Source organism: Salmo salar, chromosome ssa26 (genome assembly GCF_905237065.1).
Source record: "Salmo salar chromosome ssa26, Ssal_v3.1, whole genome shotgun sequence".
Lineage (NCBI taxonomy): Eukaryota > Metazoa > Chordata > Actinopteri > Salmoniformes > Salmonidae > Salmo > Salmo salar.
Genome location: NC_059467.1, coordinates 25,403,508 through 25,424,688, shown reverse-complemented (window position 1 = coordinate 25,424,688; position 21,181 = coordinate 25,403,508). Strand labels below are relative to the sequence as shown.

Below are 21,181 nucleotides of genomic sequence, written 5' to 3'. Positions count from 1 at the left end.
CAATTTTTCTATGCTGTTGTGTGGTGGGAATGATGCTACTGCAGAAGGATTCCGATTCTCATGGAAAGGTCCTACATTTAAAGACTGGGATGTTTTTAGGATGGCAAGACTCTCAGAGGATTTATTAAGCGTAGCAGTTTTTACAATATCCTCAGCAATGTGTAACATCTGACCTTAATAACATGTGTGGAGATTTGTGTTGTTCTGTTTATACTGATGTCTATATAATTAGGATGGAGGGGTGGGAGGGCCATCAATAAAAATCTAGAGGGTTCCAAAAAAAAAAAGCACGTCCATCTTCTTGCATTACATATCATCTACCTCATATGTTCCATGACTGTGTCCGTTTCATTGACAGCCTAAAATCCCTCTGCATTTCAGACATGAGATCGCACAACCCCCAAGAATGTCACACTAATTAAAGTCGACAAAAATACTAACAGAGTTCTTTTGAACTGCAGACATTGTACAGGGTGGATTAGGGAGCGTATATTAACAGGTGACAGGCGAGGCTGAACAGTGGTGCTGCACACGGCCTGGCTGTCACAACAGCCCTGGTCAGACATGGGCTTTCACCAAATCAGAATGAGGACAGAGAGTGTGACAGACACAGAGGCCTGCTACTGCTGCCTGTGCATGATAAAACCAATCCAATAAACATACATAGTCTTCCACGTCTAGAACACTTCCGATGACATAACTTTTTTCAAGCACTAATCAACTTCCCCTGTTCTCCAGTAGCTGAATTTCCCCTTCACTTTAGTTTGCTCAGTTCATGCACCTTGGTTGGAGTGAGGCAGCGCCATTGTTCCTTTCTCTAATCGCAGGCAAATAAAAGGGCCATGGAAAACATCTTTATTTAGCATGTATTTCTTCCAATTTATATTTTGGGACACATTTATCACAAACAACAATCCTTACGAAAGTAAAAAAACAAAGGCAATATTGACATGTTAAAAAGTGTGTGCTGACTTGAACTTAATGCTTAGGACATTCCTTTAGAGAGATGAGCAAGCCTACACAGACTAACAGAAGCCTAAAACAAAAAGAGACATCAGAATTGGGGAGTTGTACATCCTGGTGCCTACATCTCCATGAAGCAGACAGTCCAATGTCACCGCATCAATTACAGTAGCTTCCCTCCTATACCAGACTAGATGTTACTTCAATAGTTTATATATTACGCAGCAGAACACTTAAAAAAAGGTCATTAAAATGTCCAGATACCGGTCATTCTTTTGAAAAGTGTTAGCAGTAGAACAATTGGCAGTAAATATATAGTGTACATATTATTTGCAATATATCCTCTATGCAGAGAAAGCTGATCATACACATCTGCAGTGCTCACTAAACAAATAAAAATAGCTCATGCCATGAAATGACCTTTGTCAAGAAGCCCCCTCTTAAACTACCTTGTTTTTCATATTATTTATCATTTTTTAAAATTCATCAGTTAGAGATAAGTGACATGGGATATATTATCTCTATGGGTTTTCAACATATTACACATCCCCCTCCCCATATGCTTGGCAGACAGTGGTCCTGACTCACCATGCTACATTAACATTTAGTACTGCTGTGATTTATATACACTGATCCCAGATCAGCCAAAGAGCCCACGGGGCCTCTGACTCGAATACAGCAGCAGACATACACAGACTAGTCATCTCTGTCGCACAGTGGATTCTGTCTAGTCAACCAATGAGCACACACACCTCAACTCTCACCACTTCAAACCAGTATTTAGGAAAGGAAACAATACAGGTGCCCAACACCACCCCACAGAGAACAACCTTCCAGATAGTTCTATATGGACAGAAACTATGTCTCCCCTGAACTAGAAGATGCTGGGTATGTATGGGTGTCTGGGGGTTGCTGGGCCACAGCCCTGTCCGGTCAGAGACTGCCGATGTTGGGGAAACTCTTGAGTTTCTCTGGGAAGTCGTCCTTGTAGAGGACTGGGTCTGCACGGTGTTCCACTACCTTCAGGGGCATGGTGCCAAACACCGACGCAAACTTGTTGATGCACTCCGATCTGGGGAAGTGTACAGAAGTTACCGGCGTTAACATTGAGGCAATCAACCACAGAAGAAAAAAAACGCGTTCAGATATTGTATGTCCACTACTACCTCTGTGAATATTGATTTGGCATATACACACCCTTTCTTGAGTTGCTAGGCGATGAGCATGCTCAGTGCAGGACGTACCTCTCTACCATGTGTGTCTGGTCCAGGGACAGACCGTCAATGGCTGTGCACTCAGGACACTTGAACTTCTTCCTTGGGGTCACCTAAATGGAACCAGGACATTGACCTTTACAATCTACCATTGCTACACAACTAAGAAACATACAGTACAGAATCTAGTGTGTGGTGAGATCAAATCCCTGTGCTGATGAGAGAAGTCTATAACCGTCACAGTACTGCATAAAGGGATACTTCGGGATCTAACCATCACAGTATTGCTTAAAGGGATACTTAAAGGGATCTATTTCTCCAGAGTCAGATTAACCCGTGGATACCGTTTTTATGTGTCTGCGTGCAGTTTGAAGGATGTTGCTAACTAGATTTAGCGCAATTGTTAGCATGCTAGTAGATACCATAGACTTCCAACCATTGTGCTAATGCTAGTTAGCATTGGCTTGCAAAACTACCTCCAACTTCCTTCATACTAGAGACATACATAAAAATGGTATCCACGAGTTCATCTGACTCTGGGGAAGTAGATAAAGGACTTTATTGCCCAAATCCCGAAGTATTCCTTTAAGTTGCAGTTCTCTAGAATGTGATAAACCCATCAGATAAAGTCATGCTAGTTGTGAAAGCAGGTCCAGCAGTGGTTGTTGCAGCAGAGTGTGATTGAGGGCTGTTGCGCTGAGGGAGAATGCTGTGCTGCTGTATACCTGAATGGTCATTCAAGACCAGGGCATGCTGCTTGCGTGCCGAGGAGAAAACAGCTGTATGCTCATTAAAGGGGTGATGTATGGCCTTCCCCCGTCTTACCCACCCCACCAATCCGTCTAACTCCAGACTGGAGATCAGTGCTGAGGAGGACGTGTGGGAGATATGTGGGGTGGGGGGGTAGCCTACTGCAGGCGCAGAGAGATGGAGGGAGAAGGCATTGCTTTGACGGTGGGGTGAGTGAGCCCTGGTGAGCTTAGGAAAACAGTCGGAGGGGGAGCGGCAGTCAGTGACACCCAGATAAGAGAGGTTAAGGCTGGGCTTTAGGGGCGGTCTCTGCGTTGGGGAGGTATCAGGGGACACAGAGGGGTGAGAACTGATCAGAGAGAGAGCCTCTATCAGGACAGGAAGAAACAAATATTTCTGCATTCTGGGACTTTTCCACCTCTGTGGAGTTGGAGTTATGGTCTTCAGCTTCCTGATATGTGGTGCATGTTGTAGTACTGCTCCTAATGAGATATTAACGTAGCTCCGTCCCAAATGGCACCCCATTGACTAGGAAGTTCACTGATTTGGACCAGGGCCCATAAGGCTCTGGTCAAAAGTAGTGCACTATTATAGGGAATAGAATGCAATTTGGGACGCAAGCAATGGCTCTGGTGAACATCCAATATTGAATTTGACCCCCTAAGGACCTAATGTCAGCATAATGGGTTGGGTAGGACTGTTGTGTTTAGGTGGTGTGAAAATGTTGTGCACTGTTCTATACCTTTATGGGGGCTTTGCCAGTGATGTTGGCCACCAGGAAGTTCATGGCGATGTCCTCACAGTTCATATGAGCATCCACCCAGTTCTTGATGTCTCCTGGCATCTTGTAAGTGTACAGGTAGTTAAAGTACTGGAAAGGAAAGAAGCCTGTGTCACTCAACATCAAAATCAGCAAGCAGTGGAAACTACATGCAGATAAATACATTTGTCATCCTACTCACGTGATATGATAAATGAGTCTAACCCCTGAATAGAGGGATGTGTTTTCACAGAAGTATTTACTTTGAATCAAAAGGAAAAGCTTTTGGTTGACAGTGAGACAGATAACCTATGACTCTTCCCTCCTCTCTGTGTGTGACCTAACCCTGCCCCCTCCACATACTGGGCCTGGCAGGGGGACAGAGGGAGGGGCTTCTGTCTGAGGCTAACCTTGTGGTAGAAGGCTGCTCCAGTCAGAACCATAGACACCTCGTTGGTCCACTCGGACTCGTACTTCCACTTCCCCATCTCGTGGTCCCATAGGTGGAGCCGACCCGGGTACCCCACCAACCGGTCTGGTAACTCCCTCCACACCTGAGGGGGATCGTAGGGAAAACACACAGTTAGACACCAATTCCAGGTTTTCCAGGAATTTGGGTAAAGTTTCAAGTTAATGGAATTAGGCAACACTAAAAACATTCCAAGTAGCCTCCTTTCACCTTCATCAAGGTAGTGCTAGAAGACCGCCATCACTGAGATATTTTGAGCCCCAAGGTTCACTCTAAAGAGATGAAAGCTACAGGCCCGCTCTGTGATGGGCAGAGAAGTGTGTGGAGACTGGATAAGAGCCCAGCAGCCTGTCCCGCTATTGGACCCAGCGAGAGGCAGTAGAGCCAGACAGCCTTCCTTCCCCACAGCAACCTGCCTCTCATTTCATGTCATTATCCTCAATTGTCTCAATAGGTCCTAAATGCCTTCAGGTGAGTGCCAAGCTGGGCTGTATGCATGGACAGCATCAGCTCTGGCTTGTCACCATCCGTCACACATCAAACATATCTCCAGCACCCGGCAGCCGCCTCACAAATACCACTACTGGAGGCTGACTTAAGCTCCCTGGATGAGTTTAAACTCTGGGGTCAGCACTAAGTGGCCAGCGTTTACCTGCCAGTATGAATGGACTAAGCCCAAGGTCAAACATTTGGGGTGATATCTCCCAGGCGAGATACAGGGTATCCTCTCTCTCACCTCGTAGCCAAACTGCAGTTCGTCAGACGTCAGCATGATGATGTCATCGTCGATGGCCAGCACGGCCTCAGTCTCGATCTCGTCGTAGGGGAAGAAGCGGTTGCTGAGCTTGTTCTCTTTGGTGCGCACCACCTTGAGAGGCACGGCAATCTTCGGCCATAGAGAATCTAACCGAGGGACAGGGACCAAGGGAATATGAGTGATAAACCTACATTATACAGACAGGTCATAGAAAATCCATTCTATCAATGCAATGGAGGCCTTGGCAAACGGGTCAGTTAGCATTGTGTGCTACTTGAGAAGCTGCAAGACATTAAGTAAACTGTGAAAATTACTTCCACACATTCCAAACCTGACAGTATATATTGCGTCACCCACCTACACTTAAGACATCAAACCAGACTGCCAGTTTTCTAGGTCAAACTAACATCTAGACTTCAGTTGGAGAGGAGTGGAGTTGCCATCAAGGGAGATGTTTCAAAATGGCAATCCTAGTGGAAAAGTACGCTAGCAGTAAAACTAATCACTGACTTGAATCGCTACGCCAACTTGAATCATGTGCAAGCCTGACCACACCAAGATTCCTCAAGGCAGAGCAGCAACGTTAGCTTGTTTTAAAGTAGTGTTTAGTGAGCTTGGGATGTGTCCACGGCACGGAGCAGAGTCAGACAGATGGCACAGAATGTGTCACCCCATTAAGGCTCTAACTGGGGCCTGACAAGCGGGCAGCGCTCCCAACTGACCGACGAGCTCTGAACGTCTCCACACTAAACTGTCAACGGGAGCAATGCTGTGATATATTCAAGTGTTTTCCTCTCTTTCCCCCTCTCTTCCTTTTCCAAAGATGAGCAGGGAGATGAGTGCAGTGCAAAATCAGCTTAGATCTGATTGTACTGATTCAGCCTGGCCTTTTTTCGGTATCGGTTTGCACACACAAACTGAAACATTTTCTGGCTGCTGGAAGCCCATCTACTTTGCTTCTCATTTTTGGACTTTCTCCTGGGCTAACCAGGAGATCCTCTCCACTACAGAGAAACAGAATCCTGCTGCAATCCCCATCTCTCCTGTTGTTACCTCTGTCTCCATGCTCTGCAGCTCCATAACTGTCTTCGACCGATGTGAAAAACAGGTTTCTTCAGGTCATGAAGCTAAGATTGTATGAGTGAACAAATAAAGTACGAAGTTAAATCATGACATCCAAACACAGTACAATCTCTGTGCATGTCAGAAGATAAAGTCTACAACATAGAATAGTATTATTTTATCTTAGTACTCCAAGACCTAGGCTCCCAAGCAGCACCTTGTTAAAATGCCAAACGTGCAGGACTTGAGGCGGCAGCCGCTTGAAATAAACACAATCAGGCCTTGTGAGGATGAGGAGGAAATCCGTCCTCATCCCAAGCAGAGGCCCCGAGTTGACCCATGAACGGCCCCTTGTTAATTCTAATGGGTCACAAAGCTCTGGCCAGGCTCCACTGACGCCTCTAATCAAAGGCTACGCTGGGCCATTAGAGTGAGCTTCAAAGTGGCCCGCTGCTTCATTACATTACACAACTCTATGCAGAGGATAGATTTAATTCCCTGCTCTCTCCCTGCCGTCCCGAGCTGTCAGTGTTAAGGGGCGCCATAAACAGCCGCATACCTAATCGCCTTGTAAAGAGGAATCATTAGAGCGAAAGCCACAATAAATAATGACTAATATCAGCTTACTGTGAAACATCTCTAATGGGCTCTAAATGAGGGCTGTGGCAGGAGGACAGACAGGCAGGACTAGCAGAACACTGCACACTGTTTGATGAACTGGAGTGTCTGTAGTGGACAGTATATCAACATGAATGAAAGGCATCCATGTCGTCTGGCTTGCCAGTACCGAGGAGACCTGTTGACATGTGAAGGTTAGAATGAGGTGGCTGCTGCAGCACCGAGCGGGGTGGGTAGGAGGATTGTTTTTCTGTCCGACCGGCTGCAACATGCCACGGAGCTGCTCCAGTTTCCTGATTCTCAACATGAAGCAAAGCCAGAGAGAGGTTTGGCTCCAGCCTCGAACACGTCATGCTTTTCAGTGTCTAAACTTCTAGAGAGATGGGTCTTGGCTACTGAAGCTGTTATCACTCATCTGGTACACATCAAGAGCTCCATTTTGTGTATTAAACCATGGCATGGTGAAATAACCACTTCTTCTCACATCAAGTTGGCAGTTAACATGGAGTGTTCAGCCACTTTCCCATTCCTTGTCTGTATCGATCTGCCAACTTTAGTCTCTCTCTAAACAGAGAACATGTATTTTGACTCTATGGTAGCTATGAAGTAAGGCAATCTGACAGAACACTAATGTCCCATCTTTGAATATCCAACATAGCATCAACGTTGTCACTGAAAAGGTTAACTCCTGAAAACTCCAATTGCTGGTGTGCTTGTTTAAGGGTAATATTAGAATCAATAATGGGTTTAATGAACAGTATGGGGAAGGGAGGGTCAGAATCAGAGGTGTATTCACTAGAAACCAAACAGAAGAACATCTACCTAAATGGAGAGGGACTACCTGAACCTGTCCAATAACAAACTTATTTTAGTCCCCCCCCTCAAACATTGTTACCCTACCGTGTGCGCTAACGAATACAGCCTAGGGCTCACCTTCAGGGGGACTCTAACGAATACAGCCTAGGGCTCACCTTCAGGGGGACTCTAACGAATACAGCCTAGGGCTCACCTTCAGGGGGACTCTAACGAATACAGCCTAGGGCTCACCTTCAGGGGGACTCTAACGAATACAGCCTAGGGCTCACCTTCAGGGGGACTCTAACGAATGCAGCCTAGGGCTCACCTTCAGGGGGACTCTAACGAATACAGCCTAGGGCTCACCTTCAGGGGGACTCTAACGAATACAGCCTAGGGCTCACCTTCAGGGGGACTCTAACGAATACAGCCTAGGGCTCACCTTCAGGGGGACTCTAACGAATACAGCCTAGGGCTCACCTTCAGGGGGACTCTAACGAATACAGCCTAGGGCTCACCTTCAGGGGGACTCTAACGAATACAGCCTAGGGCTCACCTTCAGGGGGACTCTAACGAATACAGCCTAGGGCTCACCTTCAGGGGGACTCTAACGAATACAGCCTAGGGCTCACCTTCAGGGGGACTCTAATGAATACAGCCTAGGGCTCACCTTCAGGGGGACTCTAATGAATACAGCCTAGGGCTCACCTTCAGGGGGACTCTAACGAATACAGCCTAGGGCTCACCTTCAGGGGGACTCTAACGAATACAGCCTAGGGCTCACCTTCAGGGGGACTCTAATGAATACAGCCTAGGGCTCACCTTCAGGGGGACTCTAATGAATACAGCCTAGGGCTCACCTTCAGGGGGACTCTAATGAATACAGCCTAGGGCTCACCTTCAGGGGGACTCTAATGAATACAGCCTAGGGCTCACCTTCAGGGGGACTCTTGTTCTGGTTGTTCCACACCACCAGTAGCTTGGCCAGGCTGGGAACCTTGGAGATCTCCGTGATGACCCGGAAGAGGCTCTCGATACGGTCGTAGGTCAGCACCACAGCAGTGAACCCTGGGGACCTCGGTGGGATGAGAGGCAGGAACAGAGGGCTGTTCACACTCGACCACTTCTACAGAGGACAAGAGACCAAAAGCAAAAAGGTTAGAGTCACCCTCTCCTACAATGCAGACGTATGCCGAGCTAGCTTCATCTGTCTGCCATCCTGCCCGCATCATGTTTTCCATCGTGATTTAAGCTGCCATTCCATTTCTTGACTCAGCAATGATGTCAAGTGCAGTGATTTCCGGACAATGGTTTTACTAGGGAACAGGAATCATCTATTCATTTATTTGAAAGATTAATAGACTCACAACCGGGAATGCCAAGCACCCAGCGTGAAGTAGTGTGGAATGCCAAGCACACTATAAAAAACGAGCAGTAGCTGAGCTGCTTCAGGAGCTCCACCCTCATCTCAGGTACGTGTAAGTTGAGTCCACACACTATGACTTGGCAGTCTTGGCCTCTCCTGCTGTTTCTACACTGCTGCTTTGAGATGTTATGTGACGTTTTGTCATGAAGCTCTGGTGAGCTCCATGCAGCAGGGGTCCAGATGAGTTTTAGTGGGGTGGGGGGAGAGAGAGGGGGAGGCAGGGCAGGGGGGAGAGAGGGAGGCAGGGCGATGCAGGCGACGGTGTCGGCGGCTGTCTACTGCCAGTGTGGGACTTGGCTCCTCTTCCTGGCCCCGTCTTAAAATGGCCCGTTAACTCTGGAAGATGCAAAGACCCTAGCCTAGATCAAGTGACGCTGTAAAAGAACATACTGGCACAAGGAGGCACACACACACGGAGACAAAGAGACACTCAATCCAGACCTCTGAACTAACATATAGACAACAATTGACATTTTGAGTAATGCGATTATACAAGCGTAACAATATGGCAACATGCGACACAGAGGAGACTCACTGCAGCAGCTTAAAGTGCACTACGATGTAGGTTATATCATCTACAGGACCAACTTCAACTCTCCCGTTCTCTGTTAGCAGGAGCATTATGTTGACTGGATGATGTGGTTTCAACCCTTAATTAACTGTCAAACATCACAACAGTAGCATTCTCAAATGAAGGAGGTTGCAGCTGACTTAATCAACTGTACAAAAGGCTCCCCAAAGCCTCCAGACCTCCACTACAGACATGTTCTGACCTCATAGGGAGGGAACGGAGATTTGAAATAAAACTGTGGGCTTCTTGAAGTGCTTCTCTGTTCTGCTGCAGACAGGTGGCCACAAACAGACTGGTGTTTCTGTGGCTCTTTCCAACAGCGTCCACCATATCTATTACCATAAACATGGTCACCCCATATACCCTACATCAGTCAGTCCTCACCAATAAAACAACTCAACTTCTCTGTGGTGGTGGGAGAAATAATTTAACACGGTGACACATAAGTGGTGAGATGAAGAGAAGAGAAAATGGACCACTTAAGTCATTTGTCAGATGACAAACAAGATGAAAGAAAGACAGCCACTTCTCCGACATTAATTAGTTAAATTGAGTTCACTGGTTACAATGATGAATTTACACAAAACGGGAACATGCAGCCATTTGGGTGATTCAGGCTACACATTGTGGTGGTGGTAGGAAAAGTAGATTGATGCAAATCATCGTAAACATCCTCATAACGCAACACCGAGAACAACATGGCATTTGAGTGTTAGACAAACAGTGTTTTCTCCTCAATAACAAACGATTTCCCAAGGCAAAGCTCCAGTGATGACTGGAGACAGGTCCATCTAGCCAGCAGGGGGCCTTTGATTTGTGTGGTGTGTAGTTTGTGTGTGTGTGTGATGATTTCCTACCAGGGATTAGGAGAAGCAGAGATAGTGCAGCCATCACATCTTAAAGAGTCCTGATATGAGCACATTCACAGTGCAGGCTTCGTCTGCTCTCTACCAGTGAAGGAATCGTCTGGCCAGGTTTCTTGGCCCATTTAAACCACTGAACAAGCCCCGACTTAGCCTAAATTGAAATGTTAGATGTCCCCTAGAAACCAAAGGTCAAGCTTAAAAAAAGAATCAGTTGCCATCACATGAATATTTATTACGATGTAAGGTGTAATTAATTGGACCGAGACCACCCTTTTGAGAAAACCACAGTGCGTTGTTTAGTGTGCACCCAATTGCGGATAGTGTGTTCACATCAGTCCAAACTAAGGGAGAAAACAGTTCAGAAGAAGAAAACTCTCCAAACCAATCTGATATGAAAGCCCCCTAAGGTACAAAGTCTCCTAACCTTCAGCCACCTTTCACAGGCTGAACAGGTAACTACCATGGATTACCCGTTTCATATCTTACAACTATGCCCACGGCCATACAAAAAGCAGCCCGTCTGTCCCTCCCTAGCCTGAAAACCCTTCTTAAAGGCACTGCTACTAGCAGAGAGCCTGTGAAATGTGCTTTCAATTATGACCCCGAACGAAGGATACAGAACAGCAGAGAAAAAAAACCGCTTGATTTATTTAGTGTCCTGTTCCAATTCTGCTCGACGTGTTTCCACTGAATACGTAGAGATAACACTTCTCTAGCACTGGAATGGTAATAGGTCTGTGGCCCTGCACAATTAACCTCTTGTGATCAGGGACTGAGACAGCAGACCTAAATGACGACGATTGGTTGGGAAAAAAGACAGACAGGAGTTTGACAGAGAGAGGTGGGTAATGTCAAATGTAACTGTTGATTAACCAGCTACCCACTCCGAAAAAAAGGCAAAACCAGCTGTGATTGAGCAGTTGGCTTGAGTAGAAAGAAATTAGACCTGAGATCTTGAAGAGTTTGAATTACTCTGAGAAGCCAAGTGTGGTAAACATACCTTCAGTCAGAGTGACTTGACTTGTTCAGACCAACATAACCTGACTGGCTCACATATCACCACCCATTGGTAGGACTGGGTAGGGCTGTCCAATAAGAAGGGGCCCCCCCTTCTCTACCCCACAGACAGACGGAGGGCGGAGCTGCATGTGGTGTCTTTGGGGACTGCAGCAGATCAGGCTGGGCTGATTAACAGCCCCTGAGAGGTGGTAGCTGAGCCAAGCTGTCTGCATCCCCACACTCCCACAACCACAGAGAGGTTACACACACTCACTCCTTAAACAGTGTTCTCTCACACATACACAATGACTCAAACACTAAGGCATGTATTTTTCACCACACTGGAGGCATCCTCCCAGTGCAGAACTGCTGACACAAACACACTGGCTGTTTCAGCAGTACTGGGTGTTTACCAAGCAGCCAAAGACCACTAGGCTACATGTGTGGAGAGAGGGACCTATAAAGAGGAAGCTGCCCTGCCGATACACTGGGAAAGACTTACCAGGGAAAACTGGGTCATATCCGTCACTGAGGGAGTCAGTCACTGTGTTGTGAGGCCAGCACAGTAGTGTCAGGTCACACATCAATACCACACACATAAATATGACTCGTATGCCTAAGAAGATTCAGTGGTTAACCACAGTAAAATACAATAACAGTGGTGTAGGCTAGAGGGCCATAGATTATAGCAGGCTCCAGCAGAAGACTTGATGTATCCAATCAAGTTAAAACACATCTAGCCTAAAATGCATCTTTCCACTCTTTAAAGACCTCGCAACTAGAGGTATACTCACCACCAGAGGGGGGTTGTTCCACTGTTCGTAGGTGCGGGCAGCATAGGGGTAGATGCGGTCATTGATGATCTGAAGCGTTGTCATGCCGATGGCCTTCATGGAGCTGAAGTAAGCGTCCCAGAACCAGCGGGCCTGAGGAGAACAGAGTTGTTAAGGAATAAAAACATATGGTCTGGACCCTGGACAAACAGACAAGCTGTCATGAACTTCAACACACATTCAGAAGGCATCCCAGTGACTAGAGAACAGGAAGGACTGTTCTAGACAGTTAGAATCTCTAACATCATCTGTCCTACAGCAGGCCAAGACCTTCTACAGCTCACCTGACTTTCAAAGCACAGGGCAGCCAAATATCAACCTGGCCAGTGGTTCCCAACCTTTTTCTGTACCACCAACTGAATTTTACTCTTCCAGGAGTACCCCTGAAGTACGCCCTCATGTGCATTTTACCAGTAGACCTATGGTCTCAGTCTTCTCAAGTACCCCCAGTGGTCCTAGTAAACCTGGTTAGGAACCCCTGCTTAAGGCCCATTGGGACGAATACATGTTCATCCAAGACGTATGCAAACTATGTACGCATCTACCTTTAGTTGCGTATCAAAAATGTATTTTTAAGTCAATTCACCACCAGTCCATGGTAACAAGGAGCAGTACGGTGCCAGAGGGGAAGGTGTAGCCTAGCAGTCAATCATATTTCAATGCAGATGTTACTTGTACAACATCCCCAGGCAGCACCCCAGCTTCCCTGGTGCTCCCCTCCCACTGATCCATTAAGAGACAGCTATGGAGGGAGAGGAGCCCATAACAGTTAATGATCCTTACAACAGAAATGTCTCCTGCCAGGAGTGACCCGACTCCACCTCAGCAGGTCCTAGGTGACCCTGAGTGCAGCACTCTTTAACAAGCACATGGGGGAGGTCCATACTGGACCCCTCAACTCCAACTGACATTTGCCTGGTTTGCCAGAGCACACCCTAGAAACTCCTCACACAGCCTGAAAGATATTAATAGCATGTTTGTTGGGTGAGAATAACACCCCAGCTGAAGAAGTTCTCCTGTTTGGGATTAGGTGCAGAGGAGGATCAAGCGACGAACAGACAACAACGGAAACTGCAATTCAGCAAACACAGTGATAGCATTGGCTGCTACAGCTTAGCCAATGAGCCAACCGTTTTACTAGAGCTGTGGTAGTCTTGGCCTGGCTACAGGGCTCTGTCCTTCCATAGCAGTGGAGCAGCTTGTCCTGGTGTTTTTGTTGTCGTATGGTCCAGAGAGCTCTCAGCAGCACATGAGAAGGAACCAGCCCCCACTCCACACCCCCACCCTTAGTCCCCTTTAACACTGGAGAAATACAAAAACAGCGTTTATTTTTATGGAGGGGGTGAGGAGTATTCAAAAAGACTTTCTAATCTCAGGGGAACCCAACGGCCCATAAATCAGCCAGTGATGAAAGTTTCCTTTCCGACCGGGAGGAGGCAAAAAGCAAACTGCTCCGGCCTAAGAGGCCCGCCCCCTCCCAGCGCCTGCAGGAATTTTTATGAGGAGGGAAGAGACGGAGTCACAGCAGAGAAAAAGGCCAGTGGTTTGCTTCACTGCAGCACTGTTATTCCCTTCCTCTAACATACGGCGCTGAGCAAAGGAGGCTGAAATCTCTTTGAGATGTGCTTGAACTTGGACCATAAACAACATCAAATGTATTTATATAGCCCTTCTTACATCAGCTGATATCTCAAAGTGCTGTACAGAAACCCAGCCTAAAACCCCAAACAGCAAGCAATGCAGGAGAAGCACGGTGGCTAGGAAAAACTCCCTAGAAAGGCCAGAAACTAGGAAGAAACCTAGAGAGGAACCAGGCTATGAGGGGTGGCCAGTCCTCTTCTGGCTGTGCCAGGTAGAGATTATAACAGAACATCGCCAAGATGTTGAATAGTTCATAAATGACCAGCATGGTCAAATAATAATAATCACAGTGGTTGTAGAGGGTGCAACAGGTCAGTACCTCAGGAGTAAATGTCAGTTGGCTTTTCATAGCCGATCATATCCATCAATTCAAAACTGATTTGGCTAATCTTTGCTACAGCAACTAAAATAAACCTAATTACTTGCGCCTCTTAATAAGATATAAATTGTGTAAAAGTAAAGTTGTCATGGTGAACAATTCTTTGTTTAGCACAAACTTGCTTAGGAGGCCATTGTAGTATTACCACGATGACACACAACTGATCATCAATAGTGGTTCCTGTGGGACTGAGAAATCATACTAGAAGACAGACTTTCACCACCAGGGTCAAGGGAACAACCCAGTCTACCATCTCTTTCTCTAGCTATACTCTGCTGTCCGTCAACTCCTTTTAGACAGGGAGGCTTCAGACAGGATTACATTGGGCTTGGTACTATAGCTGCAGCCCTGTGATTGACAAGTACTCATTTCAGCTGTACTGATCTAACCAAGCATCCATTCTATTCCTAGGGTCTGACACAAACAAGGCTCAGAGGAAAGCCTCAGGTGACCACCGCTAACATTTAGCAGCTGTTAAGCAATAATTGGGACCTATGCGGATGCTACCACATCAAATGTTGAAATCATTTTTTTCTCCTGAAATGGTGCTGCTGGCTTCTGTTGGATTAGGAGTTTTACATTTGACCTTAGTTGTGAGGCCCTGTATAAGTGAGACAGAATGTCTCAATTATCATTCAATTCAGGACTTAGTAAATCATACAGATAGTCAATAAAAGCTGACATGGAGTCATCATGAGTAAGGCTGTGTTATTCTGATATTTTATCCACTAATTGGTCTTTCGACCAATTACATCTGATCTTTTTCACAGCTGATGTGATTGGTCAAAGGACCAATTAGGGAAAAAAAGATCAGCATTGTGTATTTTAGTCATACTTGGCATATGGTCAGGGACCTTTTAAACCCATAAAAGGATTGAAGATGACAGTGTGGAATTCAGAACCGCTGAGGAAGTGAAGACAGTTAGACCCTCTGTTGGACAGTGAGTAAATACTTCACTTGAGCTCTTCAATAAGATCAATCAAAGAAAAATGTTCCTATAGCACTTTAAAAAAATTAAAAGAAGAAAAAAAAACTATTTTGCACACGTCCAAATGAGCTAGAGTTGAAAATGTGTTGTCTGTACTACTGAAAATGAAAAGTCTTTATGGGGGACCAACTCAGTGATTCCCAGCGTCCTCTCCTCTCCAGCCAGTGAATGTGAGTGAGGAGTCTCTCCAGATGTGTGCAGGTGTGGACTGATATGGAATGGGCTATACAGCACCCCATAAATCCTGGATAAGATGGGCCTTTGTGCTCCGGCCCCACCCCACCCTTACACGTCCTGAGCCCGGCTCCAACACCCTTCTCCCATCAGTCCTGCAGGGGCCACAGGCATGCACACAGCAGTGACATACCTACCTACGCCTCACGTTCCCCTGGCTTAAGATGTACTCACTACTCAACTCAGACCAATATGATTTGGTTGTGTTCCTCTGATCTCCAGTGAATTGATAAAATGTTTATTATCAGTATTTGTTTTACCCCCCCAAAAAACTACAATTCTTCCCCTTATCATCAGTCCTCATCTCTACTGAGAACTTTTTCCTGACAGGAAGACAACTGATTACACATCTCATAGCTAAATTCCAAGCCCTAGACAAGACAGACTGACAGAGAAACACTAAACAGTGGATAAGCATTTCAGATCCACACAGCTACAGAGACAGGAGGGGGACCTCAAGGGAAGCCATATTCTAGGCTTGGCAAATGAAACAACTCCAACAGGGTCTCTGAGCTGTGGGTCTGATATGTCTGTTTGGCCAGTCTAATTGGTAAATGGACTAGCGTTGATACAAGGGAATGAGAAACAGCTTGGACGTGCAGAGCTCTCTGAGGGCTTTCACTTCTGTTTATTGAGGCTCAGTTGGACCAGAGAAAGGAGGGGATTTGTCATTGATTTGGCGTGACTGAAACTAACACTGAAGAACCTTTATAAGAGCTTTTTTATCAAGATTAGATTGTCTCCTCGTGTTCCCAAACAGACAACAGGACAGAAACTCTAGTCCTAAGGGCTCATTACAACGTGTCTGTCTCACCCTTCAGTCTGCCTGTGTTACGGCTTCCATTGGGCTGACAGTGAGGCCCGCGTCTCACAAGCACACAGGTTGGAATGGGAGCGTGAAAGTCACAACTCTGTTGACCCCGTCTTCACACTAACTTAACCTGAGAGGGCAGGAGGTACTTTCTCATGAGGTGTATTCATCTGGAAATAGACTATTACTACAACTCTATAAAGAGTGCCCTATATGTGCATCTAAAAATCCCCAGGAAAGGGATTCAGTCTATTTGAATGTTAGCTGAAGAAAAGATGTGATCTGACTGTCACCTGTCTTTGCATCTCCTCCACCTGCCTGTGAGGGATACTCTTCAAGATGGTGTACATCTCTGGGAGCTTCTCCTCTGGAATGACCACGGATGCCCTGTACAACACACACACAAAATGTCAGTCAGTATCAATGTCAATGGGAAAAAATGGCCACTGGCATTAAACTAGATCAGAAATCACAATACGAGCTCAGAAAATCTAATGCAGAGATGCATGTTGAAGTTGGTTGGAGTGAAATCATGAGCAGTGTCTTTACCTCTTCCAGTCGAGGACCTCAGAGAAGGGCAGGATGTACGAGTCTGCTAGGATGACAGGGACACAGCCAGCCTGCAGCACATCACTGAGTGTGGCCTGTCCCAGCCGAGCCCCGCGCAGCACCACACAGAACGACGACTCCTGTGGAACACAGATTACAACAAGGTATGGAAGAGTTTAGGGTGGGGAGGGCAATGTCAAGGTGGATCAATTACAGACGTTAAAAGTATACAAGCAGGCAACCTAAAATATTATTCTAAAATACAGGCATCACTTATAGCGAACCTTTCCACTGTCAGAGGTGGAGAAGGGCGCTTTCACTGAGATTCTGCCACCCCAACCCTCCACCCCCTCTCCTTGGTGGGACGTCTCCCAGATGTGCAGCTATGCTGCACCCATACCAGATGATTAGCGCACTTCCTGTCTAGACAGGCCAGAGACGGGCTGGAGATGCACTCTGAGCAGACAGAGGCGCACACCGGTTGACTGACTGCCACAGACATTGCTGTAGTTTCCCAGGTATACCCTGCATAAAGTTACCCACAGACTGCTAACTCTTAGAGTTGACCTACACAGCTGAGCAGAGCCCTCAAATGCATTTAAGTCTGAAAATGGCCATGCTAATCTATGTTAAACATCAATTTCCCCCTAAGCTGTGTAATGTCTACAAGTGTGTGTACATGGTAGTAGGTCTGTGCGCGTCTCACCTGGAGGATCTGGGGGTAGTCGAACACCTGGCCCTTGTAGCAACGTTTCCTTGCTGAGGCGGCTCCCTGAGATAGGTTACTGCACTTGTCCAGGAGGAGCAGAGCCTCCCCGTTCTCCTCCTTCAGCCTCTCTAGCTCTGCCCGGTACTCACGGTGGATGGCCGTCTGAGACGACAGAATGAAGTAGCGCCGGGGCCTGCAGCCGGGACGGGGACACCATTAAAAATAATGTAAAACTCTGTGACTGATGATGGTGACTCTAAAAGATAACTTCCCAAATGTTCCCATTGTCACATGAAGTGAGGATGCCTGTTGTCTTGCTTGAGGAAGTGATAAGAGCCCTATTCTAGGTGCTGAAACAGGGTGGTGGTGTTGCTGCTCACCCAGGCTGTCTCTCGGGCAGCTCCACGTCTGCAGACAGAGGGCTGTACACAGGGATGCTGATGTCATAACCCTGCCTGTAGGTCCACGTGGAGAAGCCTCCCCCTGCAAGCAGAGCCCTATAACACACACAAAACAAACACACGTATCCAATGTTACACCACTGTCACATAGGCTTACAGAGTTAAGACAGAGAGAAGAGACAGCTATACAGAACTTTGCAGCAAGACAATACATGACAGATGTGCATACGCCCTGGCTGTTTCTTGTCATATCTGCTTAACAATGCTATTGAGTAACATGAAGATCATGAGAAGTATTCACATGGATCCTTTTGGAAATCTGTGTATGTAATAGTTATGAGAACTGACGAACAATCTTTATGCCGTCCTACCTGTGGATGCAAGGACAACCTCACTCACACACACACACACAGCTGGTTCTGATGAGGCCCCACGCCAAATGGAGCACAGCTGGATGAGCCCAGGAAATTCCCTACAGCTCCAGATAAGTGTTCATCGTCTCAGAGCTTTCTGTTCACAAAACCCACCTTTTCCACCCAAAAGGAGCGAGCGGCCAAGAGCAAGGCTGGGAAACATGGCCTCTCTCTGTGGCAGTAAATACTAGGAGATTAGGCATGTCTGCCTGCTCAAGGCCGCTAGAGGTTCTGTCATCTCTGGACTACTTTTAGGTTGTACTTTCATCTTAGCTGAATATTTTTCAAGCCCCCTTGTAATTATATGCAAGTTCTGTAGTTGTGCTGGAAATAAGATGGAATTGAATCTGGATTATCTAGTCAAGTCAAACTACAAAATATGGAGAAAAAGATTTATTCAAAAACAGAGTCAACTTAACAAAAACGAGAAGAAAAAAAAACAACTATTCTCTGAACATAACATCAGACTAAGGACATGTAAGGAAACTGAAAGCTAAGATAATACCATGCTTCCCTCTAGTGGTGTCTTGGTAGAACAAAATGCACCTGGCAGTATCTCTGCTAACAAACACTGATCACACACTGGAGTAAATATTAGCTGGAAGTTAAGGTTGGTTGATGAACCAAAAAACAAAAATGTGAGTTTATCATCCAACTATATTCATTGTAATTGACTCATTTTTCCCCCTGGGTTTAATTAATGTTACCTGTCTCTTGGCACATCAAGGGCTGTGTTGTAGTCTGGAGGTCCTCCAGGTAACATGTTGAACAGAAGGTGGTTCATCCCTTTATCCCACCTGGAAATGCACATCTTTAAGGGTCAAAAACCTACAAATGTGTGCACTTAGATATCTGAAATGGGCAGATAGATCAATGTAGTAGATGAGAGGGGAGAGCAAGAATGACAGAGGGTAAAAAAGGATAAATATATATGAAGAGAACTCCCAGCTTTGGGGTGGAGGAGAATACAGTGCAACCCGAGCAGTGTGCAAGAAAGGTTACCTGGGGAGCATGGCCAGAGCCTGGGCAGTCTCCCGGATGCGCAGAGAGTTCTGATTGAGCACATCAATAGAGGGCACGAACAGGCATGCCCTGGTGACGTCATCTGTGTAGAACTCACTGTCGGAGATGGCACTGAGCAGGTCATTGTACTCTCGGGACAGGCCTGTGCTGCTGATGGGCACTCCTACCTCATCCACAAAACGCTGCAGAGGATAGATGTACACCTGCCAGACAGACAGTCATTTCTGATGGTCCACTTTAGCTGCTGTTGGATATATAACATCCTTCAAGCCTTTAATCATGTGGTTCAAAAGACAAGGTAAAGAGACTAACAATAGCAGATGAAACTAACTTCACATATCTGTAATTTGTGACATGTGATAGACTAGGCTCACCTTGATTCTATTCTTAGGGTTGTAGCCACATCGATACACATCAAAGCAAGTGTGCATTCGGCAGCTAAGGTCCCCTCTCTCAGGAATAGGGTTGGAGATAGGCAGTCGGACGAGAGGTGCATCGTGCACGCTGCGTCGGTCCAGGCCCCAGTCTGCAGTTGATTCGATGGAGTGTGGCCAGAACTGGAACATCCCTGTGGCGATGAGTCCCAGCAGCACCACAGAGAACAGGGTGATGTAGTAGATGCGGTGCTTAGTCTTCATCCGTGGAATCAGAGCCGGGCCCCGTGAACTGTACTTTCCGGACGCGCACATACTGAGCCTGACCATTCAACCACTTTGAGAGAGAAAGAAATATTAGCATGGCTCCTGGTCCGTTGACACACTGCCAGGGTATGTATCAACAGTCTAAAATGGCTTCCTCTCCTAAAGGAAATGAAGCCATTTTGGACTACTGTCAGAGTTACAGCAAGAAATAAACAAGTTAATGTAACGTTACTTGGCCTTGCCTAAACGAGCCAAGCCGGTCTCGTTATACAAAACTACATGACAACTTACAACACTAGCTGTCAATCAAAGGCATTCTAGTGAGGTAAAGCTAGCTAACGACAGGCCAAACTGAACTAGCTAATGTAGCAAAACATACAACTTAAAATACTCTGGCAACAAATTAGCAAACTCAATTTAGCGAGCAGACTGATTGGCAAGCTACATTGACGTTCAATGATTTCTTAACGGATTCGCTTAAAACCAACTTATTTTCGTCGGTGTTTATTATAAAATACCACGGAATAAATATACATATAACTAGCTAACATCACACTTCAAAATAAACCGAAATCTTGAAAAGTAAAAGCAAGTAACGCTAGCCAGCTAGCTTCAAGCTTAGCTACCTACGCGTTAGCTGGGTAGCAGGTTGAGGCAGCGGGCTTCGATTTGATCAGTAAACTTACCTTCACGCTTGACCGGTGCAGAGTCGATCACAAACTGTTAATTCATACCCTCTTTTTAGCTAAGCGGCCATCCAATCATGTATAGTGTTTTTACATTTAACGTTAGGTAGCTAGCTAATTAAACGATGTTGACGTTATCGTGTGAATTATTTGATTTCCGGAAGTGGAACCCTTCTTCGCATGTCAGAAACCCGTGGGCTACTCTGCAAGCACTGGCTATACTGCCACCTAGTAAGGCGGGGTATCATCACACCCACCCAGTAGCATATCTTTCACAAGGTGCGTTGTTTTTCTCCGGTGAATTAATTATACCCTCTTTAACTTCATTTGTGAATGGATAGCTATAACCTGGCATGAAATACCTATATACTAAGCTATATACTCAGTCTACATTTAACATAAAAATACTTTATAATTTACATGTGAATATTTACTTGAATGTGCAATCAACGGAAGCATGTCTTCAGACATCCAGATAGTTTGAAGTGTTCTAGGCCCTAAAGCCAGCTGCCATCTGGGCTGTTTGGTAGCAACCTACATATGTTTTCCACTATTCTCCACTGCACAACCACCATTATGGTAGGCATATCTAGCTCAAAATATGCAGCCTGTTGAGAGGTTA

General features: G+C 46.1%; 1 protein-coding gene across 2 annotated transcripts; it reads right to left on the bottom strand.

Annotated features, from left to right (window-relative positions):
• Positions 1 to 839: 839 nt before the first annotated feature.
• ext2 (exostosin glycosyltransferase 2) lies at positions 840 to 20,785 on the bottom strand. 2 transcript variants are annotated; one of them, NM_001173607.1, is given in 15 exon segments: positions 840 to 2,035; positions 2,208 to 2,290; positions 3,670 to 3,798; positions 4,098 to 4,241; positions 4,893 to 5,059; positions 8,325 to 8,514; positions 12,045 to 12,176; positions 16,431 to 16,524; positions 16,687 to 16,826; positions 17,393 to 17,588; positions 17,776 to 17,892; positions 18,917 to 19,006; positions 19,212 to 19,435; positions 19,607 to 19,943; positions 20,560 to 20,693. In NM_001173607.1, coding segments are annotated over 14 exon segments (2,175 nt in total). In that variant the 5' UTR covers positions 19,937 to 19,943; positions 20,560 to 20,693; the 3' UTR covers positions 840 to 1,896.
• Positions 20,786 to 21,181: the final 396 nt, after the last annotated feature.